Genomic DNA, 25,605 nt, shown 5'->3' on the forward strand with positions numbered 1-25,605 from the left:
ACTCTACCATCTGGTGAGCAAGATGTACGAGACAGGCGAAATTCCCTCAGACTTCAAGAAGAATATAATAATTCCAATCCCAAAGAAAGCAGGCGTTGACAGATGTGAAAACTATCAGTTTAATAAGTCACAGCTGCAAAATACTAACGAGAATTATTTACAGACGAATGGAAAAACTGGTAGAAGCCGACCTCGGGGAAGATCAGTTTGGATTCCGTAGAAATGTTGGAACACGTGAGGCAATACTGACCATACGACGGACATGAAAGGGAAGGGAGTGAAACAGGGATGTAGCCTCTCCCCGATGCTATTCAATCTGTGTATTGAGCAAGCAGTAAAGGAAACAAAAGAAAAGTTCGGAGTAGGTATTAAAATCCATGGAGATGAAATAAAAACTTTGAGGTTCGCCGATGACATTGTAATTCTGTCAGAGACAGCAAAGGACTTGGAAGGGCAGTTGAACGGAATGGACAGTGTCTTGAAAGGACGCTGTAAGATGAACATCAACAAAAGCAAAACGAGGATAATGGAATGTAGTCTAATTAAGTCGTGTGATGCTGAGGGAATTAGATTAGGGAATGAGACACTTAAAGTAATAAAGGAGTTTTGCTATTTGGGGAGCAAAATAACTGTGATGGTCGAAGCAGAGAGGATATAAAATGTAGACTGGCAATGGCAAGGAAAGCGTTTATGGAGAAGAGAAATTTGATAACATCAAGTATAGATTTAAGTGTCAGAAGTCGTTTCTGAAAGTATTTGTATGGAGTGTAGCGATGTATGGAAGTGAAACATGGACGATAAATAGTTTGGACAAGAAGAGAATAGAAGCTTTCGATATGTGGTGCTACAGAAGAATGCTGAAGATTAGATGGGTAGATCACATAACTAATGAGGAGGTATTGAATAGGATTGGGGAGAAGAGAAGTCTGTGGCACAACTTGACTAGAAGATGGGGTCGGTTGGTAGAACATGTTCTGAGGCATCAAGGGATCACCACTTTAGTACTGGAGGGAAGCGTGGAGGGTAAAAATGGTAGAGGGAGACCAAGAGATGAATACACTAAGCAGATTCAGAAGGATGTAGGTTGCAGTAGGTACTGGGAGACGAAGAAGCTTGCACAGGATAGAGTAGCATGGACAGCTGCATCAAACCAGTCTCAGGACTGAAGACCATACGAACACATATATGTAACATAAACTAATGACCTCGCCACAGTGGTAACACGCGTTTCCGTCAGATTACCGAAGTTAAGGGCTGTCGGGCTTGTCTAGCACTTGAATTGATCGCCGTCTGGGTCTGCCGAGTGCTCTTGGCAAGTGGGGTGCGCACAGCCTCTGTGAGGCCAATTCAGGAGCTACTTGACTGAGAAGTAGTGGTCCCGGTCTCGAAAACTGACAGCGACAGGGAGAGCAGTGTGCTGACCACATGCTCCTCCGTATCTGGTGACACCTACAGCCTGAGGATGACACGGCGGCCGTTCGGTACCACTGGGCCTTAAGGCTTGTGTGGAAGGTGTTTATTTGTTTTCATATGTAACATAAAGAAGGAAAAATGACTATAATGACTACCTAACAACCATCTAGGAATATGCCTGTTGTATTTGAGTGAACACAACAAAAATGTAAGTCATTCTGTCGTGGAAGAAATTTGAGCTCTTCTTGCGATGGACACGAGTTCAGCATCTTACCCATCGCAAAACATCACCAACTGCTTTGCATACTTTCGAAACGTGTGACTATGTTTACGGCAGACTTTTGAATTGGTAACGCGCAACGCACTAACAGTAGAAACTCAGGTCTCATCTTGAGCTAGATACATATTTTTATTCACTAATAATATTTCATTGAGTTTCATCGCTGCATCGGTCTTATTGTGAATTATACACACATCAAAAAAAGTTTTGCATCAGCCCGGTTCCCAGAACTCCTGAATAGACATTGACTGTGAATATTGTATTACAGACACAGTCCATTTGAGCGCTCAGAGATTTCACTAAACCCGCCCAAAGATGTAAACAACCATGCATGAGTAGTGCCTATTAGACGGAGGGGTCCGACAGCCGATCAGTTCCAGTCATTCCACCAGGAAGGAGGTACACAGCTCGTGTTTGTAGTTCAACCATGCCTAGACGGTCAATATCGCGATTCGATCGTGTTCGCATTGTTACTTTGTGTCAGGAAGGGCTTTCAACATGGGAAGTGTCCAGGCGTCTCGGAGTGAAGCAAAGCGATGTTGTTCGGAAATGGAGGAGATACAGAGAGACACGGGTTGTTGACGATATGTCTCACTCAGGCCGCCCAAGGACTATACTGCAGTGGATCACTGCTACCTACGGATTATTGCGCGGATGAAACCTGACAGCAATGCCACCATGCTGAATAATGATTTTCGTGCAGCCACAGGACGTCGTGTTAAGACTCAAACTGTGGGCAGTAGTCTGCATGATGTGAAACTTCACTCCTGACGTCCATGCCGAGGTTCATCTTTGCAACCACGACACCATGCAGCGCGGTACACATGAGCCCAACAACATGCCGAATGGACCACTCAGGATTAGCATCACGTTCTCTTCACTGACGAGTGTCGCATATGCCTTCAACCAGACAATCATTGGAGACGTGTTTAGAAGCAACCTGGTCAGGCTGAACGCCTTAGACACACTGTCCAGCGAATGCGGCAAGGTAGAGGTTCACTGCTGTTTTGGGGTGGCATTATGTGGGGCCGACGTACGCCGCTGGTGGTCATAGAAGCCGCTGTAACGGTTATACGATACGTGAATGCCATTCTCGGACCGATAGTGCAAACATATCGTCTTCATGGACGACAATTCGCACGCCCATCGTGCACATCTTGTGAATGACTTCGTTCATGATAACGACATCGCTCGACTAGAGTGGTCAGCTTGTTCTCCAGACATGAACCCTGACGAACGTGCCTGGGAGAGATTGAAAAGGGCTGTTTATGGACGACGTGACCCACCAACCAGTCTGAGGGAGCTACGCCGAATCGCCGTTGAGAAGTGGGATAATCTGGACCAATAGTGCACTGTTGAACTTGTGGATAGTGTGCCTTGACAAATACAGGCATGCATCAATGCAAGAGGACGTGCTACTTTGTATTGAGGGTACCGATGTGTACAACAATCTGGATCACCACCTCTGAAGGTTTCGCTTTAGGGCGGTACAACATGCAATGTGTGGTTTTCATGAGCAACAAAAAGGTCGGAAATGATGTTTATGTTGATCTCCATTCTAATTTTCTGTACAGGTTCCGGAACTCTCGGAACCGAGAAGATGAAAAACCTTTTTTGATGTGTGTATGAACTGAAAGAAATGGTGATCCGTTTAGAGCAAATAAACTTGTTATACATCCAAATACTGCCCCTCCCCTTCTTTCCTTCTTTTTTTCCAAACGTTTTGGAACACCTCACTTGTAACTATAAATATTGAGTGACAAAGAAGAAAGAGAGAAAGGAAAAAGAAATTTGGGTCTTATCGCTGTTTTTAGTCTGTTGTAGAATCATGGAACACACTTTTTGATGTCGTATTAAAACATTTATAGAGAGCTAAAGTCACCTCAGTAGAAATTAGCATGAATTTGCCAGCAGACTTAGTCTGATACTCAGCACCCGTGTTTCATACAAATCGAGGTGGTGCAGGGTGTCAACACTGGCTACCCATTCGAGAGAACCGTGTTTCAGATTCCAGTCCGGTTATTCATATTTAGGTTTCCCTGAATCGCTTGTGGCCAGTGCTGGGCTGATTCCTGGGGACGTTACCGTGGACCGCCTTCCCCAATCCGAGCTCGTGCTTCGACTCTTATGACTTCGATGGATAGCGCTGGAAGCTTCGCGAGGCTGTTTCCCTATGACGCTGGTGCGTACAGGTAAATTTCAACGGCAGAAATTTCAGGTGAAACACAGGTGGTCCCCCAGAGAATCAACTGCGTTGCAGGGACTGCCAGCTGACCTCAACGTATACAGTTAAATTCATACTCTGCAGACTACTGAAGTGTCCTACAGAGACCACTTGCTATTGTACCAGTTATTAGGGCTTCTTCCAGTTCCATTCACGTATAAAGAACAGGCAGAATGATTGTTTCGACACCTCTGTGCGTACTCTAATTAGTCTAATCTTGTCCTATCGATGCCTACGGGAGCCGTACATAGAGAACTGGAGTATATTCCTAGATGCATCATTTAAAGCTGGATCTTGAAACTTACTAAGCAGGCTTTCACGGGATTGTTTGTGTCTACCTTCATGCGTCTGCCAGTTCAGTTTCTTCAACATCTCAGTGACACTCACCTACGGATCAAACAAACCTGTGACCATTCGTGCTAACCTTCTCTGTATACGTTCAATATCCCCTCTTAGTCTTTCCTGACACGATTCCCACACACTTCAGCAATATTCTAAGATGGATTGGATGAGTATTTCGTAGGCAACCTCCATTGTAGACTGACTGCGTTTCTATAAGACTCTACAAATGTTGCGAAGATTGCCACCTGCTTTACCTACAACTGTCTGTGATATGGTGCCATTTCATATCCCGACAAACTGTTATACGCAGATATTTGTGTGAGGTGACAGATGCGTTGACAAATGTAGCGTATTACTAGCAGGAAAGAGCCATCACTGTTAGACTAGACGATTGGTGATCACTCACTGGAAACAATAATCCGCAAACTATGCACGAGTATGCGGCCGGGAAGAATCCTAAGGGTGCATAATTCATTTAAGAAGTAAGTCGCTTACAAAACATTCGTCACAACGAGTCTTCAGTACTGTTCGTCAGTCTGCTAGCCTTAATAAGCAGGTTGATGGAGGAGAGGGAAAAGATCCCAAGTAGAGTAGTGCATTTCGTCACTGTTCTGTTCGGTAATATTAGAGGGACATGGAACCGCTCAATGAACTCCAGCGGCAGACGGTACGTAAGAGGCTTTTTGGCTCACAGATACGTTTATTCCTACCAAGAGTCAGCAACGTATTACTTCCTCTCATACACCTACTGCAAACTGATCACAACAGGATAATAAAATCAGAGAAAATCTGGCTTACCAACAAATGTTCTTCCCACGCACGATTCATGGATGGCACAGGAAAGGAGGAATGTCATCGTAAGCTACATCTACATACGTACTCTGGTAGCAAATGCATATTGCATGGCGATGGGTACTTTGTGCTATTTCTAATCATTCCCTTCCCTATTCGACTCACAAACGGGGCGAGGGAAACGATTTCCAGTATTTATGTTTACGAGCGCTAATCTCCGTTGTTTGATAGCCACGGTCGTTGCATGCCTTACGGTCACTGCGCGCAATGAACGTTGGGAGAAGTGGTATCGTCGTGCAGTCGGTCGCAAATGTTGTTTCTCTAGACTTCCTGAAAAGCGTTGCCTCTGGCCTCCAACACTTCCCACCTATGCTCACGAAGCACTCCCATAACACTGTCACATTGACAAAACCGACCCTTAACAAGTCTAGGGGCGCTGCTTTGAGTTGCGTGGATGTCATTTTTTTAATCCCACCTGATGGGGATCCGCGTGCAGGCATCCAGATTTAGGTTTCCCGTAATCATCTGCTGTTTCCTCTGTAAGATAATGAGCACAGTCTTATAAAGAAGAGCACCGACCACTGCCAAGTACTCAAGTGCAAGTGAGTTAAGGGTAGCCTCCAACAGAGGGTGCTGAATGCAAAATCAGCTTCACGCTTCCATCGTACGTCACTCAAATAATTCGGAAATGGACATCCATCCGCAAAATGTGGATATAAGCCGACACACGGCTCTACTGAGACAGTATCAACGCAATATCGGCAGTATCTTAACACAGCATCAGGACCGTACCAAAAAGAGCCGAACTGGACGCTTCAGGTGATCTTACTTATCGCTTGTTGGATCCAGGACTATGCCACAGTTAAAGACAGATTAGTGTAAGAGATCTCTGTACTGTTGCCACACACTATCATCATAATACAGTTAAGTATCTGTAAGGTTTCTCTGATGAAATTATTGTAATTTATTGTTAATCTGTGTTGCTATCATTTTGCCATAGCTGTTGCGTGACCCTGTTGAACCTCTGACGAGGCTGTATAGCTGCTGTGTGCAAGCACCCCACCTCATAACAGCAACTACTTTCGTTTGGGGGTGGAGATCTCTTCTTGTCACATGTTTAACACCAAAAGCATCTGGTGGAAGCAACATGAAAGCAAGCGCGTGGCCGATTCCTCTTCCTACCTCGCACGAATTCGAGTTTGTGATCCGTCTCTACATCGTCATAGCCTAACCGTTAAACCCTAGTCTTCGGTCTGTGCTTCCTCCTTTCCTTCGAACAGTACTCACGAATGGGTCGCACACGCGTCCTGTACTCCCCATCTTTTATAGGTGCAGTAAACTGTCCCATAACCCTCCCAACCAACAGTAGCCAGCCATTCGCTTTCCCAATAATTAGCGTTGTGTGCTCGTTCCTGTTCATGACGTTTCACAACTTTACGCGTACATAATTAATGGTCGTGAATGAGTCAAGTAGCACACCATTACTACTGTATTCGAACAGTACAGGAGGCGCAGGGATTACAACACTGGATTAGCATTCGGGATAACCGAGGTACAAAATTCCGTCCGGCCATCAAGATTTACGTATGTTTCCCGGAAATGATCTGAATCACAAGCTGCGACATCGTCGCGAAAAAAACACAGTGACCCGTATATGTAATAAAGTTTACTTTAATTTACGTCTACGGTCACAATCTTTTTTGTTTAACAGATTATGACCATAGACGTAAATTAAAGGAAACTTAATGATCTGAATCGCCAGGCTGATTCCCTGAAACGGTCACGATCGTTTCCTTACGATCCGAGCTCGTACCTCGTCTCTGTTGATCGACGTGATGTTACATCGTTTTTTCCTCAATGTTCCGTGAGTTTTCAACCCATTTGGTTTAGCTTAAAATTGTCCACATTTAAAGCTAGCTGTCGATAATAATAATGGTTCCCTAAGGATGGCGGTACTTCTGACGACAGAGAGAGAGAGAGAGAGAGAGAGAGAGAGAGAGAGAGAGAGAGAGAGAGAGAGAGAGAGAGAGAGAGAGAGCTTTAGACGGAATTAATTGATTATTATTGTATACAGTACGTGTCGCATTTTCTGATTCGTTGCATTTTTCCGTAAACACTCAAGGCGCTCACTATATACTTTCCTTCACTCAAACTCATTTATTACGTTTACGTCAAGTTGCATGGCGCGAACTGAAGACGACTGGGCGCACACGGGAAAAAGTAGCAGGTATACTCACTCATCGACGACGACGAACTTGTCGCCATCGGAGCGCAGGCAGCGGCCCTTGCTGCTGAGGCGGCTTTGCTCTATGCTGATGGGCTGGCGCACCCCTGACTGGAACCACGTCCCGTGCCAGCGCGACGGGAACATGCACGACCCTGCAACACCACAAGTCAGTCTGAAAAAAGCAACAATTTTATGGGCGATGTATAGAAACATATCTCTGTTCACATACCTAAAATATCTATATGACTGTCTGTTACTGTCAGTTTGTATTTTTAACGGGTACTGTGAGTTTCTGCTTAAGAGGACAACAAGAAATCCGTGAGTAACAGCTATTTCCATATTCGCCATTTTCTATAGAGATGAAAAAAAAGAAACACTACCGCGGTGGCGTAGTGGTCAGAACACTGGACTCGCCTTCGGGAGGACGATGGTTCAAATACCCCTCTGGCCATACACATTTAGGTTTCTGTGATTTACATAAATCACTGCTGGGCGAGTTGGCGAAGTGGTCAGAACACTGGACTCGCATTCGGGAGGACGACGGTTCAAACCCGCGGCCGACCATCCTGATTTAGTTTTTCCGTTTCTAGGCGCTACAGTCTGGAACCGAGGACCGCTATGGTCGCAGGTTCGAATCCTGAATCGGGCATGGATGTATGTGATGTCCTTATGTTAGTTAGGTTTGATTAGTTCTAAGTTCTAGGCGACTGATGACCTCAGAAGTTAAGTCGCACAGTGCTCAGAGCCATTTGAACCGTTTAGTTTTTCCGTTATTTCCCTAAATCTCTTCAGGCAAATCCTGGGATGGTTCCTTCGAAAGGGCACGGCCCATTTCCTTCCGCACCCATTCCTCGTCCGATGACCTCGCAGGTTTGGTCTCCTCCCCAAATCAACCAACAAATCATAACTCACTTAAGGCACACACCGGGATGGGAACGTCCGACTGCCTTTTTCAGCCTTTCCTAACCCGACCCTGTGCTCCATCTCTAGTAACCTTAAACTCTAACCTTGATTCCTTCCTTCTACAGAGAGAAATTCGTTACTAATCATAAAGTTGTGTTTGGTTATATATCTTACAACAAAAGTACGAGACTAAAGCAACACCTCGCACATCGCAAATGTCTGTCACTAATGTCGCAATACAGTGAAGCATAATGGATGGCATTTTAATATGTTGCAGTAGAGACGTCATTCCATCTAATATGAATGCGGAAGTACACTACTAAGCCGCCGGCCGGTGTGGCCAAGCGGTTCTAGGCGCTTCAGTCTCGAACGGCGCGACCGCTACGGTCGTAGGTTCGAATCCTGCCTCGGGCATGGATGTGTGTGATGTCCTTAGGTTAGTTAGGTTTAAGCAGTTTTAAGTTCTAGGGGACTGATGACCTCCGATGTTAAGTCCCATAGTGCTCAGAGCCATTTGAACCATTTGAATTGATAAGCCGAAACATTACGACCACCTGCTACATAGCTCGTTGGTCTGTCTTTGGAACGAAACAGTTTGTCAGTAGGTTTGTGGAGGTATGTGGCATTAGACGTCTACGAATAGGTCATGTAATTCGCTGATTTGTGTGCGCGGTGATGGCGCGACAGCGAACCATATGTATTCCACAGGATTTACATCAGTCGAATTTGGTCGCCGAGACATTAACGCGAGTTCACTACAATGTTCCTCAAACCACCGTAGAACGGTTCTGGCTCCGAGACACGGACAGTTATACTGCTGATAGATGAAATCACCGTCGGGGAAGACGTCAATCATAAAGCGATGCAGGTAGTTCGCATCTGTCAGCGTGTCTTCGGTTACTACCGCAGGTCCCGTGCAAGCGTAGTAGAATGTCTCCCATAGCATAATACTGCTCCCACCAGCCAACGTCCGTGGAGCGCTGCACGTTTCGAGCCGCCGTTCCCCTTAATGACTGCGTTTGTGGAGACAAACGTCGACCTAGTGTAGCAAAAATGTGATTCATCGAAGAGCCGAAACGTTTCCATTGATCGATGGGAATTCCGGAGGCCCCGTGCCCACTGCAATCATAATTGACGCTGCCGTTGGATCAATATTTGAAGCACGTTGGGGTGGTCTGCTGCGGAGATCCATGTTTAACAATGTACGACGAAAGGTGCACCCGAAACAATTGTGTGTGCCGCAGCATTGTGCTCTTTACAGAGCAGACAAGCCTCCGAACTCAATGTTCTGTGAAGCGTCGTGGACGTTCAACCACTTAGCGCCTAGTGGTAATTTCACTGTCCTTACTCTTTCCGTAGATGCTCACGACAGTGGCACGTAAACAGTTGACCAGCTTCGCCGTTTTCGAGATACTCGTTCACAGGCTCTGTGTTATAATAATCTTCCGTTTGTCAAAGTCGCTTACCTCAATGGATTTTCCTATTTGCAGCCATTTCTTCGCTAGAGTGTTCCCCCTTCCATGTCTGCTCACATACTTTTGTTACCGCATCACGAGCTCGCAAAGCTACCAGGCAGCATCCAACATTGCGATGAACAGTGGTTACATAAGGTTTTGGCTTATAAGTGTAGTATCATAATGGGGAAAATCACACCATAGACCATTGGTTACAACGCATTAATGCATACCAACTAAATAAATATTATCCTGGGGCCTAAAATACTCTGGTTACTGTTTAAGTATTTTTAGTTAGGAAATGTCCGTATTGGGTCCGCTGCTCGTTGTCGTGCGGTAGCGTTCTCACTTCACACGCCCGGGTTCCCGGGTTCGATTCCCGGCGGGGTCAGGGATTTTCCCTGCCTCGTGATGACTGGGTGTTGTGTGATGTTCTTAGGTTAGTTCGGTTTAAGTAGTTCTAAGTTCTAGGGGACTGATGACCATAGATGTTAAGTCCCATAGTGCTCAGAGCCATTTGAACCATTTTTGTCCGTTTTGGAGGAAAAAAAGAAAACATTGCACAACAGTATCGTAGATTGCTATAACACGAATTTCAATATTAAGAAACCGATAAACTCCTGGAGAGACAGACGCAACACCTTGCTATTAGACTCATACTGAGAACAATGAAACACGTATCAAACAAGGTTCAACAGCCTCTGAGCACTATGGGACTTAACTTCTGAGGTCATCAGTCCCCTAGAACTTAGAACTACTAAAACCTAACTAAGGACATCACACACATCCATTTCCGAGGCAGGATTCGAACCCGCGACCGTAGCGGTCACGCAGTTCCAGACTGAAGGGCCTAGAACCGCTCCGCCACTCCGGCCGGCAGCAAACAAGGAACAACGAGACACAAGGTAGTATTTACATTTTGACTGGATTGAGAAAAACAGACACTTTTTCTGCATATCTTGCTACTTTATATGCAATCAGAAATTTTCTTAGTGATTATGTAATTCAAATCCTTCTCGTTGCAGATATTTCATGCCTTAACAACGACTATACTCGGCTGAATATCCGAGAAGTATTTGAAAGTCCGTTACTTTATTTGAAATAAAAAATTACTTCGCACTATTGGCCCGTTTCAACGTCTATATGATTTTCTAGTGTATACGAGCTTCCGACCTTATATAATGCCTCGACAGATCGCATGTAATGTTAAGTACGATGCTCAGTATATGCAACATGCATCTGAATCCTAAGAGCTCACTAAACCTTTTCCATGACGTAACAACATGTAACGGAACACTCATGTATACTCCGATGTTCAGTGACGCACAAAAGGTCTCATATAAATTTGGAAATTACCAAGGTGTAAAAACTGGTCATTTATTTGAAGTTATTATTTATTTCAAGTACAGTAGCTTATTCTGCAGGAAAATGGTTCCACTTAGCAGGTTAATGAAGGCTGCATATCGCAGTTTAACTTTTGTGTCGATGTAGCAGACATCAACAGCCACCAGTTTCCCACAAGCAACAACGGGAAGAGAGATAAGTAAAATCGTAGAATAGCGTAAAGTATATCGGAAGAATTTTGTTTGTACGCAGCATCCTTCGAGCACAATTTACTCAGTTCACTTTGTTTTGTTCTGTTCGCACATGTTCGTCTACGTAGCTGAGTGGTCCGTGCAGATAGCTGCTATGCAGAAAACCCAGGTTCGATTTCCGATTTTTTCTTGATGGAAGGACTGGACCGCAGTACACTAAGCCTCGTGATGCCAACTCAGGAGCTACCTGATTGAGAGGTAGCGGTTCCAAGGTCTGAATGACGACAACGGTCGATGGAGCAGTGTGCTGACTCCAAGGCCCTCAGCCCGCAGCTCGTTGTCTATTGGCTTGCGTTGCCGGGAATCTTCACGGCCGGGTTGGAGATTTTCTCTGTCAGCGCACTGAGTGTTTGTGTTGTTCTCATCATTTAATCATCATCATTCGTGACAGTGGATAGATTGGGCTGCGTACAAAAATTGGACTGTGTAAATATTGAGACTTTGTACGGGCGCTGATGACGGCGCAGTTGAACACTCCACAAACCAAATCACCACCACCCAAGCCCCTCCATTCCACATCCGCAAATAAGCTGCGTGGGAGAGGATCACACGGCGGCCGGTCGAAATGGCATGGCATGATCTGCAGGGCCTGATAGCGAAATTTAGCTTTTTCGTTTCCGATTTTTGTTGCTGCTTGCACCCGCATAGATATCAATACTGTCAAAGATGGAACACTGATTGAGAGGACTATCGCGGCATTATGTTGGACCAGTTTTGAGAACGAAATGCTGTTTTAAATGAAGAATTCCAACGTTGAATTGATAGCAGTATTTTACAGAGTAAGACTTAAACATCACACTCCTGCATTGTGTTTCCCGGTGAACACACGGCTGTACAGAGGACACACATTGCTGTATTCTTGACGATTCGACCGCGTGCAAATTGTTATCTTGTGTCGTGTCAATCATTGACAGGCTGGAGCCAAAGTTGCTTGCATGCACGAGCATGGCGTATAGGTATATAAAGAGAATACGCTACTGCCGCAGTCGTACCCTGGACCTACTATTTCTGGTGTTGCGAGAGTCATCCCTTTACTTCGTCTAGAACAATCTTCGTCATACTCGGGGATGTTCTTTCGAGGCGCGGCGGCAGTAACGAGATACGCAGGTGACATGAATTGACTCGGAAACTTTAAAACAGAAGCCCATTCGCTGCTCCGCTTGGTGAAAAAAAAAGTGCACCAGGAAATAGGTCAAACAAGTGGATAGTCTGCAACACATCCGTTGCAGTTACGAGTAGAATACTAAGACCAAATGCTGCATCATTCTGTTTGTTCCTGTCAACTTCGTATTATTATTTAAATTTTTAAAGTCATTTCAGCAGAGTTTTCATTTCGTAACTATTAATGGACCACTTATGTGGTTTTAATGAAATAAAGCAATCGAAACCTCTAGAGCTTTTTCATGACCTATTCCAGCTTGACCACACCAATATGCTCCTCGTAGCAGGCAGGACTACCGTATGATAACTGCATGAAGTGACAGACATTTCACTGGGTTGTAAACTTGAAAGTCATTTGCGAAATGGCAAGAAATTCATGTGGAGAAACTACTGATACTTTACTGGGAAGGGAAACTCCCCATCAGAACCTCCTCATATTTAATGATAAAATGGCACAGTGGATAGCCTGTCAAAATGAACACAGATCAAGCATGAAAATTGGAGAACGTGCACTGTTGAACTGTGAGAAAAGAATCAAAATAGAAACAATGAACGTTCCAAGCTCAAGATGTGCAACATCGAGCAAACTGCAAGAATCACGGCATCGTGATTGTGTGGTCACGGTGTTGGGCTACAAAGTGGGAGATCCGCGTTCAAGTCCCCTCGTGACCCTTTTTTTTCACAAAATTATGAACTTACCTTCCGGATACTTATGTGTCTTTTCTCCTTGTCTTGGCAATTGTCATACTATGCATTGCTTATAGATTATGAGTCACGTGGTAAGAATATTTTACCGTCGCAAATAAATGTGATGAATAGTCAGAGCATCCGTGATGCCCCACAGACCTCTCGCAGAAATGAGAACAACAGATAAACCGGTGTGAACTATCTTACAACAAAGGAATTCAAGAGTCAAAACTTAAAAAAGGGAACGCAAAGGCTATACCTTGTAATACTTGTGTCGAACAAATAGGAGGAATGTACATCTAGATGTCCCTTCTTTACACCTCACTGTTGCAAACGGACGTTGCACAACGACACAGACACAAATCTGAATACAGCGGACACACACTTCAATGACTGAATGGAAAGTTCACAATTATGTGAAAGAAAATGGGACACAACGGAGATCTGGACACGTCTCTCCCCCTTCGCATTCCAACATCGTGATTACATAACTACGATGCCTTGGCTATTCAGGTTCGTTCCATGTCGCTCATCTTGAGCTTGGATTGTTCTCTGCTTCGATTTTGCTTCTTTTATCACAGTTCAATACACCTTCTTCCTGTTTTCATGCTTGATCTGTGTTCGGTTTTTGAGGGGCTGTCCACTGGCCATCTTACCAATATGGTTCAAATGGCTCTGAGCACTATGGGACTTAACATCTGAGGTCATCAGTCCCCTAGAACTTAGAACTACTTAAACCTAACTAACCTAAGGACATCACACACATTTATGTCCGAGGCCGGTTTCGAACCTGCACCGTAGCGGTCGCGCGGTTCCAGACTGAAGCGCCTAGAACCACTCGGCCACAACGGCCGGCTCTTACCAATAAATCTGAGGGGGTGCGATGGGGAGTTTCCCTTGCGAGAAAACTGCAACGCTGACCGAACAATGGGATGTCACCTCTAGTAATGGGAAGAGGAAAATTGAGATTATGAACGTACTATTTCTTCGTTGATTTATCGTTCACTCTGTTATTGTCATGTGTAACGTGATTAGTTTCATTAATTAAGTTTTCAGTCTCTCTTCGACTGATTATTAACTGTTTCAGCACTGAGTGATTAGATCTACAGCCGCCTCTTTTGAATATTTCCAACCACTATAAAAATCGTCAAGTTACTATTTACACAAACTTCATGGGTTGCTGTCTCAAATCTAAATGAACCGCGAAACTTTCTAGCAGATTAAAACTGTGTACGGTCTCTGTCTCGAACCCGCAGCCTTGATTTACCTGGGAAATGCTTTTACCGACTGAGCCATCGAGATACAAATCACGACCCTCATCCACAGCTGCTTCCCTGCTTTCCAAAGTTCTTACAAGCTCAACAAAATAAATTGCTCGGCTTACACTTTTAGAAAAAGTGTAGCCACAGCTAGGGTTTGTTCCCAGAATGATTCTTTCACGCTGCAGTGAAGTATGCGTTGTTTCGAAAGCTCCTGGCAGATTCAAACTGTGTGACAAATTGAGTCTAGCACCTCGCAACTTCGTATGTTTCCTGCCTCTTTTATTTGGAGGGTTTCTAAATACCACAGTCAGGAGTGGAAACAAGTAGACTATACAGGCAGATCTCGTATCATTATTTTTGTTTCTCTCTGCAATTAGAGAGAAACAGTTTGACAGACCAATTTACGAAGGGTTTCAGTATTGTTCGGGAAGAGTATGGTAGACTGCGCTTCATAGGACATGTGTCACGCTGAGTGGGCTACATCTCAGCATGAGGTTATCATCCTTAAAAACGCAATCCTGAATTGCACAATAAGTAGTCAGAAAGCTCCTCTAAGCACGCCGTTTCGCCTCCCATAACTTATCTAGGTCCAAGTCAGAATTCCTGAAGACAGAAGATTAATACTCCTCCACGAATACCATTTCGTAAACGATATTGTGCCAGATGCAAAATTTGATTTACTATAATCAATAACGAACACTGTGGCAGAAACTGAGTTTTAGTTACTGTTTGGGAAGGCGATGTGGCATTTTGGGCTTCACGCTTAGCGTATGTTCTCTCGCTCCTAACAATGGAACAGTCCAGTCCGACATGTTGAAACCTACCTTGAATTTTTTTATGCAGTAGGAATACATTGAAAGAAACACAATTTCAAAATTTTAGCTGATAAACGACACTGCAAGTGTTTTTTTTTTTAATTTTGAAAATTGCCGAATTTGTAACTCACTAGGCAGCCGGAGAAACGAACAACCCTACCATGGCTGTATCTGTCAGTGCATGCGTAACACGGCAGGCTCATAGCCTTGGCTGGTGGCGCATTGGTAAAAAGATAGCACGGCATAACAAGATAGTAATTTGTAAAGCGAACTTTAGTTTCTGTTGATAATTTCTTTGACACAATTGTTCATAGTAGCTATTTGCTCGAACTGGCAATTCATTTAACATCTATAGTAATTAGAAGTAGCCTTTGCGGTATCCACCACCGGCCGTAGTGGCCGAGCGGTTCTAGGCGCTTCAGTCTGGAACCGCGCGACCGCTACGGTCGCAGGTTCGAATCCTGGCTCGGGCATGGATGTGTGTGATGTCCTTAGGTTAGTTACGTTTAAGTAGTTCTAAGCTCTAGGGGAGTGATGACCTCAGCAGTCGAGTCCCATAGTGCTCAGAGCCATTTGAACCATTTTGAACCTTGTGTTTTTTTCACTTATTCTTGCTAATAACATCTGTCTTTATGTAGCTTCCAGAGTTTCACACCAATGTGGAATCCAATTAATGTTTTCAACCGTCCATAGATGAAATATGAAGAATGTGGCATGCAACAGATATCACTTACTTCTCCTGAAGACAAACATATGCGTTATTTATTAATTAATTTCTTGGACATTCAATCGAATGATGTCGACATTTCGTTAGAAATTGTGGAAACATCAGAAGAAAACAGGAAATTGACGAGTCTATGAACTGTGGTTCGAATGATGATTGTTGTTCTAATAGAAGTCCAGAACAAAAATACAGTATCATCCTAGTCCAAAGAAAACATGTGCAGTAATATCTTTCAGTGACAAAGAAAAGCCTAGATACTTGTGGTTAAACGAAGGAAGGAGGAAATGGTTAAACAATTTGCATAGCCGGTTTCGTTTCGTAAAATCTGAACGTGAATTTTATAAGTGGTAGGAAAATTTACGTGAAGTATACGCCAAAATTAAACTCACAAAATTGTGAAATAAAAACGGTTCGAAAGATCTAGAACTGTTCGTGGGAGTTAGTGCACCATCACTGAGAAAGATCTGTGAGACTGGGCCCTCTCAACTGCAAGTGAGGTGAAGATTACTGATTTCCTTCTTTCTTCGATCTAGTTAGAGTCAGGAAATGATACTGTAAAGGAAGTCGCAAAATTACGAAGTTTATTTCAAGTAAACCTGTACAGGACATGCAGTGAATAGGTAATACTATAGAGGTATTTATAGCTGATGTGAAGATGACGCTTCTTGTTATCGCCTTAAATTGCTCTGTACAAAGCCAGTCAGTCAGGGTTCACACAAGAACTGCATCCAAACCGCAGTTTATCATTTTGTGTGAAAAAAGGCTAAGTCGATTGTGCAATTAGTGACTGGTATGACACATTCATACACAACAATTCCAGTGACAAACATCTGTGAATTACTGTTTCTGCAGCTTTATATCTACCTACAGGAGACTCAATACAAATTAAGACCGAAAATATCAAAAAAGGACAGTTTAGTTGCAAAAATCTCGCAATCGACGTAGCAAAATCTCGAAAAATGGGAGAGAATAATTTTTAACGTTACATCCAAAACATCTTCTTACCAACTACAGAAAATAATTCATTATTTTTGTTGAACCCATGGTCTGAACATAAGGACACCTCTGTCTTTAACAGACGGGCGAAAACACTGTTAACATAATTCGGATTCCCCCCAGTACTAACAGTGTAAGTCAGCCTCTTGATATACACTCCTGGAAATTGAAATAAGAACACCGTGAATTCATTGTCCCAGGAAGGGGAAACTTTATTGACACATTCCTGGGGTCAGATACATCACATGATCACACTGACAGAACCACAGGCACATAGACACAGGCAACAGAGCATGCACAATGTCGGCACTAGTACAGTGTATATCTACCTTTCGCAGCAATGCAGGCTGCTATTCTCCCATGGAGACGATCGTAGAGATGCTGGATGTAGTCCTGTGTAACGGCTTGCCATGCCATTTCCACCTGGCGCCTCAGTTGGACCAGCGTTCGTGCTGGACGTGCAGACCGCGTGAGACGACGCTTCATCCAGTCCCAAACATGCTCAATGGGGGACAGATCCGGAGATCTTGCTGGCCGGGGTAGTTGACTTACACCTTCTAGAGCACGTTGGGTGGCACGGGATACATGCGGACGTGCATTGTCCTGTTGGAACAGCAAGTTCCCTTGCCGGTCTAGGAATGGTAGAACGATGGGTTCGATGACGGTTTGGATGTACCGTACACTATTCAGTGTCCCCTCGACGATCACCAGAGGTGTACGGCCAGTGTAGGAGATCACCCCCCACACCATGATGCCGGGTGTTGGCCCTGTGTGCCTCGGTCGTATGCAGTCCTGATTGTGGCGCTCACCAGCACGGTGCCAAACACGCATACGACCATCATTGGCACCAAGGCAGAAGCGACTCTCATCGCTGAAGACGACACGTCTCCATTCGTCCCTCCATTCACGCCTGTCGCGACACCACTGGAGGCGGGCTGCACGATGTTGGGGCGTGAGCGGAAGACGGCCTAACGGTGTGCGGGAACGTAGCCCAGCTTCATGGAGACGGTTGCGAATGGTCCTCGCCGATACCCCAGGAGCAACAGTGTCCCTAATTTGCTGGGAAGTGGCGGTGCGCTCCCCTACAGCACTGAGTAGGATCCTACGGTCTTGGCGTGCATCCGTGTGTCGCTGCGGTCCGGTCCCAGGTCGACGGGCACGTGCACCTTCCGCCGACCACTGGCGACAACATCGATGTACTGTGGAGACCTCACGCCCCACGTGTTGAGCAATTCGGCGGTACGTCCACCCGGCCTCCCGCATGCCCACTATACGCCCTCGCTCAAAGTCCGTCAACTGCACATACGGGTCACGTCCACGCTGTCGCGGCATGCTACCCGTGTTAAAGACTGCGATGGAGCTCCGTATGCCACGGCAAATTGGCTGACACTGACGGCGGCGGTGCACAAATGCTGCGCAGCTAGCGCCATTCGACGGCCAACACCGCGGTTCCTGGTGTGTCCGCTGTGCCGTGCGTGTGATCATTGCTTGTACAGCCCTCTCGCAGTGTCCGGATCAAGTATGGTGGGTCTGACACACCGGTGTCAATGTGTTCTTTTTTCCATTTCCAGGAGTGTAGAATTTTTTTCAACAGTGTAAATCTTTTTTCAGGAAATTGTCGGATAATTTCCGATAGCTCTTAGTCATTTCATGTTTGTCAGCGGTGCAGTATTGTTAAATTTCAGTTATTTGTGCACTGTCAGTTTGCATTACCAAGTTTTACGAATTTGAAAAAGTATGTATTACGATACGCGGAACAACGGCCACGACCATTTATTGCCCCTACATGAAATGTTTTCGCAGTTGCCAATATTGCAACTATTAGTAGCGTAATGAAATGGCGACAGTTTAATGCCGACACTGGGCAAGCGACTTTCAATTGAAGTATCTCCCCTGTACGGGAATATACCTTATGAATGTACGTGTTCAGGTTGTGGACACACGGCCGATGGCATATGTAAGTTTGGGCCTGGCTGTGCGGCGTGCTCGGATAGGCTAAACGCAAGGCGATCGTTCGCGGTTAAGTGGGTAATACGAGTTCGAGTCCCGGTCAGGCACAAATTTCCACTGTCGTAATTTCATTATACAGATGATGGTTGTCCTATTCGCAACTGCGGATACATTTTGTGTGTTTCATAACGGCAGTGGTTGCCACATTGCCTGTTCCTTCTGATATGCACGCAAGCCCGAAGAAACTTCGGATCACACTTCTGAACATCACAGGCACTGCAACAAGACAGGCACTGCTACATCGTATCGTATCCTCTTCAGCCTGTTTTCCATATTCTAGTCGCGGTGTGCCCCTACTCCTCTTTGTTTTCTTCTTCTAGCGCCACGTTAATTCAAAAAATGGTTCAAATGGAACACATCTGGAACGCTATAAGGAACCTGTGCTGCTTCCACAACTACCGGCGCCTAATTTACGGGAGTTGCCTGATTTTCTGTGCGCTGATTTCTGGTGGCACGTACATTCAGAAACCTACCAAGCACTTGTCCAATCCATGCCACGCAAAATTACTGGTGTATTGCGTTCCATAGGTGGACCAACATGCTATTAAACAAGTGGTCATAATGTTTTGGTTCATCCGTGTATGTAAATCCCGATTCCCAAACGATTCCCAAAACTTTAATTGTAAATATGTAGTAAAATAGTACTGTTTGGTAATGGAGAGAAAGACATTGCTACAGTCCAGCTTCCAAAACATCTGTTTAGTTTTAAAAGCGAAGCAGAAGTTCTCTGTATTCGCGATGAAAAGCCCTGTAGGAGGGGCTGCGTGAGTCAGGTGCAGCCCGAAGTGCGTCACCGCCGTCGTGCAGTCTTTGGAAACGAACGTTCTTTCAGTGTTATTCACCGGCGTGGAGCGAAAGTAGAACGGAAGAAAGAAAGAAGCCAGAGCGGGCTTTTCCCGCGTCTCAGTCCGCTTCCAGCTCTCAGCTTTTTGTTACTTACTATACTTGCCTAAAACTGAACAAAACGTATTTACTTTCTACAGAGAGGTAATTTACTTAAAACATACAAACTCGAAAAATTTTAAACATCGCTTCATCATCTTACTTCATATTAATAAACATCAACGTACTTTCGTTTTTTCTTATTGAGGAGCATTCTCTACTGTTGCTCAGTTCTGCACAGATAACGCAATAACAAGAGTGAAAAAACAGATAGCCTCGAGAAAAGAAATGGGTGCTGACCCCGGTAAGGAAGTAGTTGATTTTATGAATCACACATTGCATTTGTCGACTGCAAACAAGCATGTGGCAGAGTACACAGAAAATCTCTCCCCGGAATTATGGCTGAAACTGGATTACATCAAAAGATAACAAATTTAGAAAAGGAATGACCTACAGAGACAATGAAAAGTGAAATTTATGGGAGAACTGAGCAAAAAATTTAAAACAGACACAAGAGCACGACAAGCGGATGGTCTCTCCCCACTACTATTCAGCTGTGCCCTTTAAATAAGTGTGAGAGAGCGGATAGAGCCGATGCACCAGCAAACCGACTAACACCTAAAGTCAAAGACGCCATATCACTAGTTGCCTATAACGTCAATGAGGCGCAAAAAGAACTTGAATTAGTGTAGAAACAAGTAGGGAAATCTCTAAAACAGCGTTTACAGTGTGTAAACGAAGAATCCGCCTAATAGGACACTTAGCAAGTGTGGGATGAGACAAACTGAACCATTAGGTGCAGACATTATTTGCAAAATAGTAATAATACTGAACGCAGCCGATACAGTAAAAGACCACACGGAATCAGGCGCGTCAAATTTACTGTGCCAAGATGCAATCAAGAAAGTCACAGAAATACATAGTTTTCAGGAAGAAGCGTGAAGTACCAAACAAAACACTTTAGTGGAGAAGTGGACACACTCTCGTTGTGGATGGAGGATTTCTAGAGTAAGAAGAAGGCCAATACTTGTGGAGTTTATGCGACCGATTGTCGAAAGAAGAAGAAATGAGTGTACACGAAAAACAGATCCAATATTTCCACGCATCTTGTTTCACTGTGACATGTAATGTTTCAATAAATTTTCTTGAAACATAAATTGTATCTATTTCTTTGTAGGGTTCTTAATATACTTGTACTGCTTTGTGCATCTCTGTGAGAATTCTCCACGACAATAAATAAATAAACATAATACACAATACCTATCATAAATGAAATAAAAAAGGAAGATCTGCACTAGAAAAGGAGTCATTCCTTAGGTAGCCCAAGTAGCATTTGTCTGGAGATGGTGATGAAATTCGGAATATCTAAAACACTAGTTATCTTTTTTAAATTAACTTTTCACAGTGTGACCGCCACCAACTAACTGACGTCAGGTCCTCAGTCATCTTGAATAAACTGTACTCATTTCAGTTATTTTCAATGCAGTTACTATGCATGAGGGTACACACAGAAACGGAATTCGAAACTAACTTCAGTGCAGAAAATAATTTATTTCCCAATGTAGTTACAACTCCGGTACGAAATTATTAGTTTTTGGTGTCACCAGTCATCTTCAGATAGTGTGACAGACCTTTGATTCACGCCCACCACTGAGGAAACCATATGTGACGAAAATAAATTGTTTGTAAAATAATTCTGGATAAAAACAATTTTTTAAAATAACATGTTTTTAAATATGACTAAAAAGTATAAAATAATTTCTCCTGGCTCCTGATGGATTCCTAACCCCATACAGATATTTCTGTAAATTTGTGATAGTGAATTTTTATTAGCTATGAAAATTCTTGTAAGATTTGTAACGAAAAATGTGAGGTGCAAGCACTAAATAACTACAGTATGAATAGCTCACCTTCTAACTCTTATCTGTTGCATGTGCCCCGAATTTTTTGTTATAAATCTAAATCTTACAAATATATTTATGGCTACTAACAACTCACAATCACAAATTTTCAACACTTTCTGTATGGGGTTCCTTTATAATTTTCAGTCCTATTTGATATTGTTTTATTAACATTTTGTTTTTATTTTAATAATTATATTTTGTTTACTAGTCGTATGTGAGAAATTCCTCAATGGATTTTAAACATTTTTTATGAGGTTATATTATTGTTGCAAACTACTGTGACCGGAGTCTGACTTGAAACAATACAAAGAACCAACAGAGTGAAACTGACCGGCCAGGGTTGGGCAACAGCAGTTAGTCGAGTGTGAACAGGAGGACATCAACAAGAGGAAAACGAACTACAGAGAAGGCATGGCAGAATAATGAAGTTAAAATGAGTGATTCAAAAGTAAGAACCTAGGACTTAGTGAAACGCGGTACCAAACCAATGGTGTGTAATGAGTGTGATATGAGAGCGACGGCAGAGCTGTGATATACCTGTAGCTGAGTCGGCATAAGTTCATCCCTGACAACTGCAGCGGGCTGGGTGCGGCATCTTCGCGAACCCACCTCAACCGATATTATAAAGCGATTTTGCAAACATCTCTGAACCAGTGCCTCAGTGTTATCACAGCTCGGTGGATGGCTACTGTTCTCGTCTGCAACCGTTAGCACTTCGCATTTAAAAGCGGGCAACAGTGCGGCAAGCTGTCAGGGACCTTCTTATGCCATCTCGTCTATAGCTTTATATTGTGGTCGCCGCCACAAATTGGCTAGCAACGCGGGCGTAGCCCTGCGGCGACACGAGGGCAACGCTGCAGAGGCAATACTACTGCTCGCACATGTAGCAGTGCCGTGTAACGACCATCATCGATTTCCATGTATACTGCCTGCGATGCATTCTGCTATTGCCCGCACAACACGCCGGTCCTGCTCGGTAGCCGTGTTATGTGACGTTACCAACCTTTTCACCTCACCCCCAACCTCTATGGTCGCTACGTGGACAAGACAGATAGACAAGAAAGCAAACTAGTAAAAATGTGTTCATTGGTAAGCAACCACTGGCGTCTCCAGGAAAGCTGATGTCCAATCATTTCCTAGTTTTATAAAGCTACTTCTAATACTTTTAATACAGTGCTGACCTGGATTGTCATAATGGGCCGGCCGGAGTGGCCGTGCGGTTCTAGGCGCTACAGTCTGAAACCGAGCGACCGCTACGGTCGCAGGTTCGAATCCTGCCTCAGGCATGGATGTGTGTGATGTCCTTAGCTTAGTTAGGTTTAAGTAGTTCTAAGTTATAGGCGACTGATGACCTCAGAAGTTAAGCCGCATAGTGCTCAGAGCCATTTGAACCATTTGTTATAATGGATTACTTACTATCGCAACAGACCTCAGTATGCTTCTTGGAGAACAAGATTGAGCAAAATCAGGCAAACGAAAACTTGATCATTTTATTTCTGGGATAAAGCCGTGATGCCTAATCCCATTATTTCGGGGGAATCTGTCTATTGAGGTTAGGTTAGGTTAGATTAGATTAATACTTGTTCCATAGATCATGAATACGACACTTCGTAATGATGTGGAACGTGTCAGGTTAATTAAATAATAAAAGATGTTTGTACAAGATATTACATTACACAAAATATTGCATGACACTAATATTTAAGTTGTTGTTTTTTCCCTTACTTTACATCTAAAAATTCAGCCAATGAGTAGAAGGAGTTGTCATCTAGAAATTCTTTTAATTTATTTTTAAATGTTAGTTGGTTATGTGTCAGGCTTTTGATGCTGTTTGGTAGGTGACCAAAGACTTTTGTGCAGCATAATTTACCCCTTTCTGTGCCAAAGTCAGATTTAACCCTGCATAATGAAGATCATCCTTTCTCCTGGTGTTATAGCTATGCACACTGCTATTACTTTTGAACTGGGTTGGATTATTAACAACAAATTTCATAAGTGAATATATATATATATATATACTCTGAGGTTACTGTGAGGATCCCTAGATCCTTAAATAGATGTCTGCAGGATGATCGTGGGTGGGCTCCAGCAATTATTCTGACTACACCTTTTTGAGCAATGAATAACACAATAATTGCTATATTTATTTGAATGAAAAACGCACATGGTATTTCTTACAGTCGACAATTATGTTGGAGAGCAAAAAAGATGTTTTGTTCCGTAAAACGCTTCGTTTTCTTTTTCTGTCGGCATTTGACCATCGTCATACAACATTTACACTAAATGCATAGAATCGTTCGAGAGAAATATCATAATAAAAATTTTCATTATTGAAACTGGCAGAGTTGTACAGTGCTACAATAGGAAACTGGCCATGTCCTATTCAACGGAATTCTCCACGGCATTTCCTGAAGTTTTTTAGGGAAACCACAGAAAGTTGTAATTGGGATGATCGAACGACAGTTTGAATCTTGATCTTTCAAAATGAAAATCTACTTCCTTATCCACCACACCACTTCATTTGATGCTAAATTTATATTGCCAAATCTTTAGTGATTCTTTGAGTTATTTTGGTCGCGCTTTTATTCTTACACGATGAATTCCTTCTGGTGCGATTTTAAAAATAATGTATGATTGTGTGTGTCCTATAATGAGTGCAGTGTTACATTACGCAGTGTGTATGCTGACACAGATCTTCACCTACCATTCGTAGCATGTGACAACGATTTTATGCGCCTTACCTGGTTAATCTCCGGTGTCAGTGTTATTGGTCGTCCTTGAATGATCTTCTGAAATTTCTCTCAAAACTACCAGTGAATTACATACAATATTTTGTGTGAAAACATAAGAAATTAATAAAATTAAGCCAGTGTTTAACTTATGATGATGGAACAGAATGGTTTTTTTACAGAGCAATAAAACTCTATTTTATGTAAAAAACTCACGATTTTTGTAGCCCCCTAGGTCTATACAAATGCTGCACGTCGTGGTTTCCAATCAATCTTTGATTGCATCTCAAGAAATGACATTTCGGGTCACGTCAATACGAATCCAAAATTTAGTCGTAGTGACCGCTGGAATAGCGTCACGAACTACTCACTGTCAGCTGAAGTCTCGTCCATGTTTAATGGGTGACATATCAAGGTGAGCAGGCGGAACAGAGAGGAAGCAATGACTACGTTTCGGAGACCAGAATATTCATTTTAACATACGGAAAACCACTGAACTAGCGAAGTATGGCTACAGGAACAATTGAAGGCGCAGTATAATTAGGAATGGGACACAAGAACCCATGTGGTGAGAATCTCGAAAAAGTCCCTACACTTTTTTGGGCAAACATTTTTTCACGAGATTTTCGGTAAGGTAAACATGTTCCTTACACTCACAACAACATACCACTCCTTTCCCGATGAGGCCATAGGCTGAGTCGCAAATGTAGTTTTGCCTTCTACTCTCGGTGAACAGGACATATGAAAACTGTTAGGACTAAAGCTGTACAATGCCCGAGGTAGAACTCTTCAGCCCGAAGTGAGCAAGAGGAACGTGAGTTGGTTAACCAGTGCCTCCATACACTGTACACTGAGCGTCGTTGCCCCTGGTAAGACGAATAAGGTTCATTTATTGGTAACCAGATTAGATTTTTTATTCCGTGAAAAATTTGTGAAATTGGATACCTCCAGCGTTTGAAGACCAAAAGAAAAGCTGCTCTTGGAAGTAAACGAGAAAACTTTTGAGCAAGCTGCTCAAAAAGCGCCGTATAAGTAGGACTGGTCCAATCTGGGACCACACGTTCTAGTCTATACATATTTTTACTTAATACAGTATTTTACTGCATTTTAATACGTACAAAGAGGGAATAGTCGGCCTTCGAGAAAGTCTAAAAAAATCAGTTGCTATGTTGCGTCGAATTCAAGTTTACTAACTACTTACAGAA

General features: G+C 43.5%; 1 protein-coding gene across 1 annotated transcript in view; it reads right to left on the reverse strand.

Moving 5' to 3' along the window:
• Positions 1-25,605, reverse strand: part of LOC126298759 (uncharacterized) — a 628,974-nt gene that overhangs the window by 512,569 nt on the left and 90,800 nt on the right. Inside the window, exon 2 of the mRNA XM_049990206.1 lies at positions 7,289-7,430. Within this exon, the coding sequence (XP_049846163.1) occupies positions 7,289-7,430 (142 nt within the window). The remainder of the gene's footprint in view (positions 1-7,288; positions 7,431-25,605) is intronic.

The sequence above is a fragment of the Schistocerca gregaria genome, chromosome X (genome assembly GCF_023897955.1).
Source record: "Schistocerca gregaria isolate iqSchGreg1 chromosome X, iqSchGreg1.2, whole genome shotgun sequence".
NCBI lineage: Eukaryota > Metazoa > Arthropoda > Insecta > Orthoptera > Acrididae > Schistocerca > Schistocerca gregaria.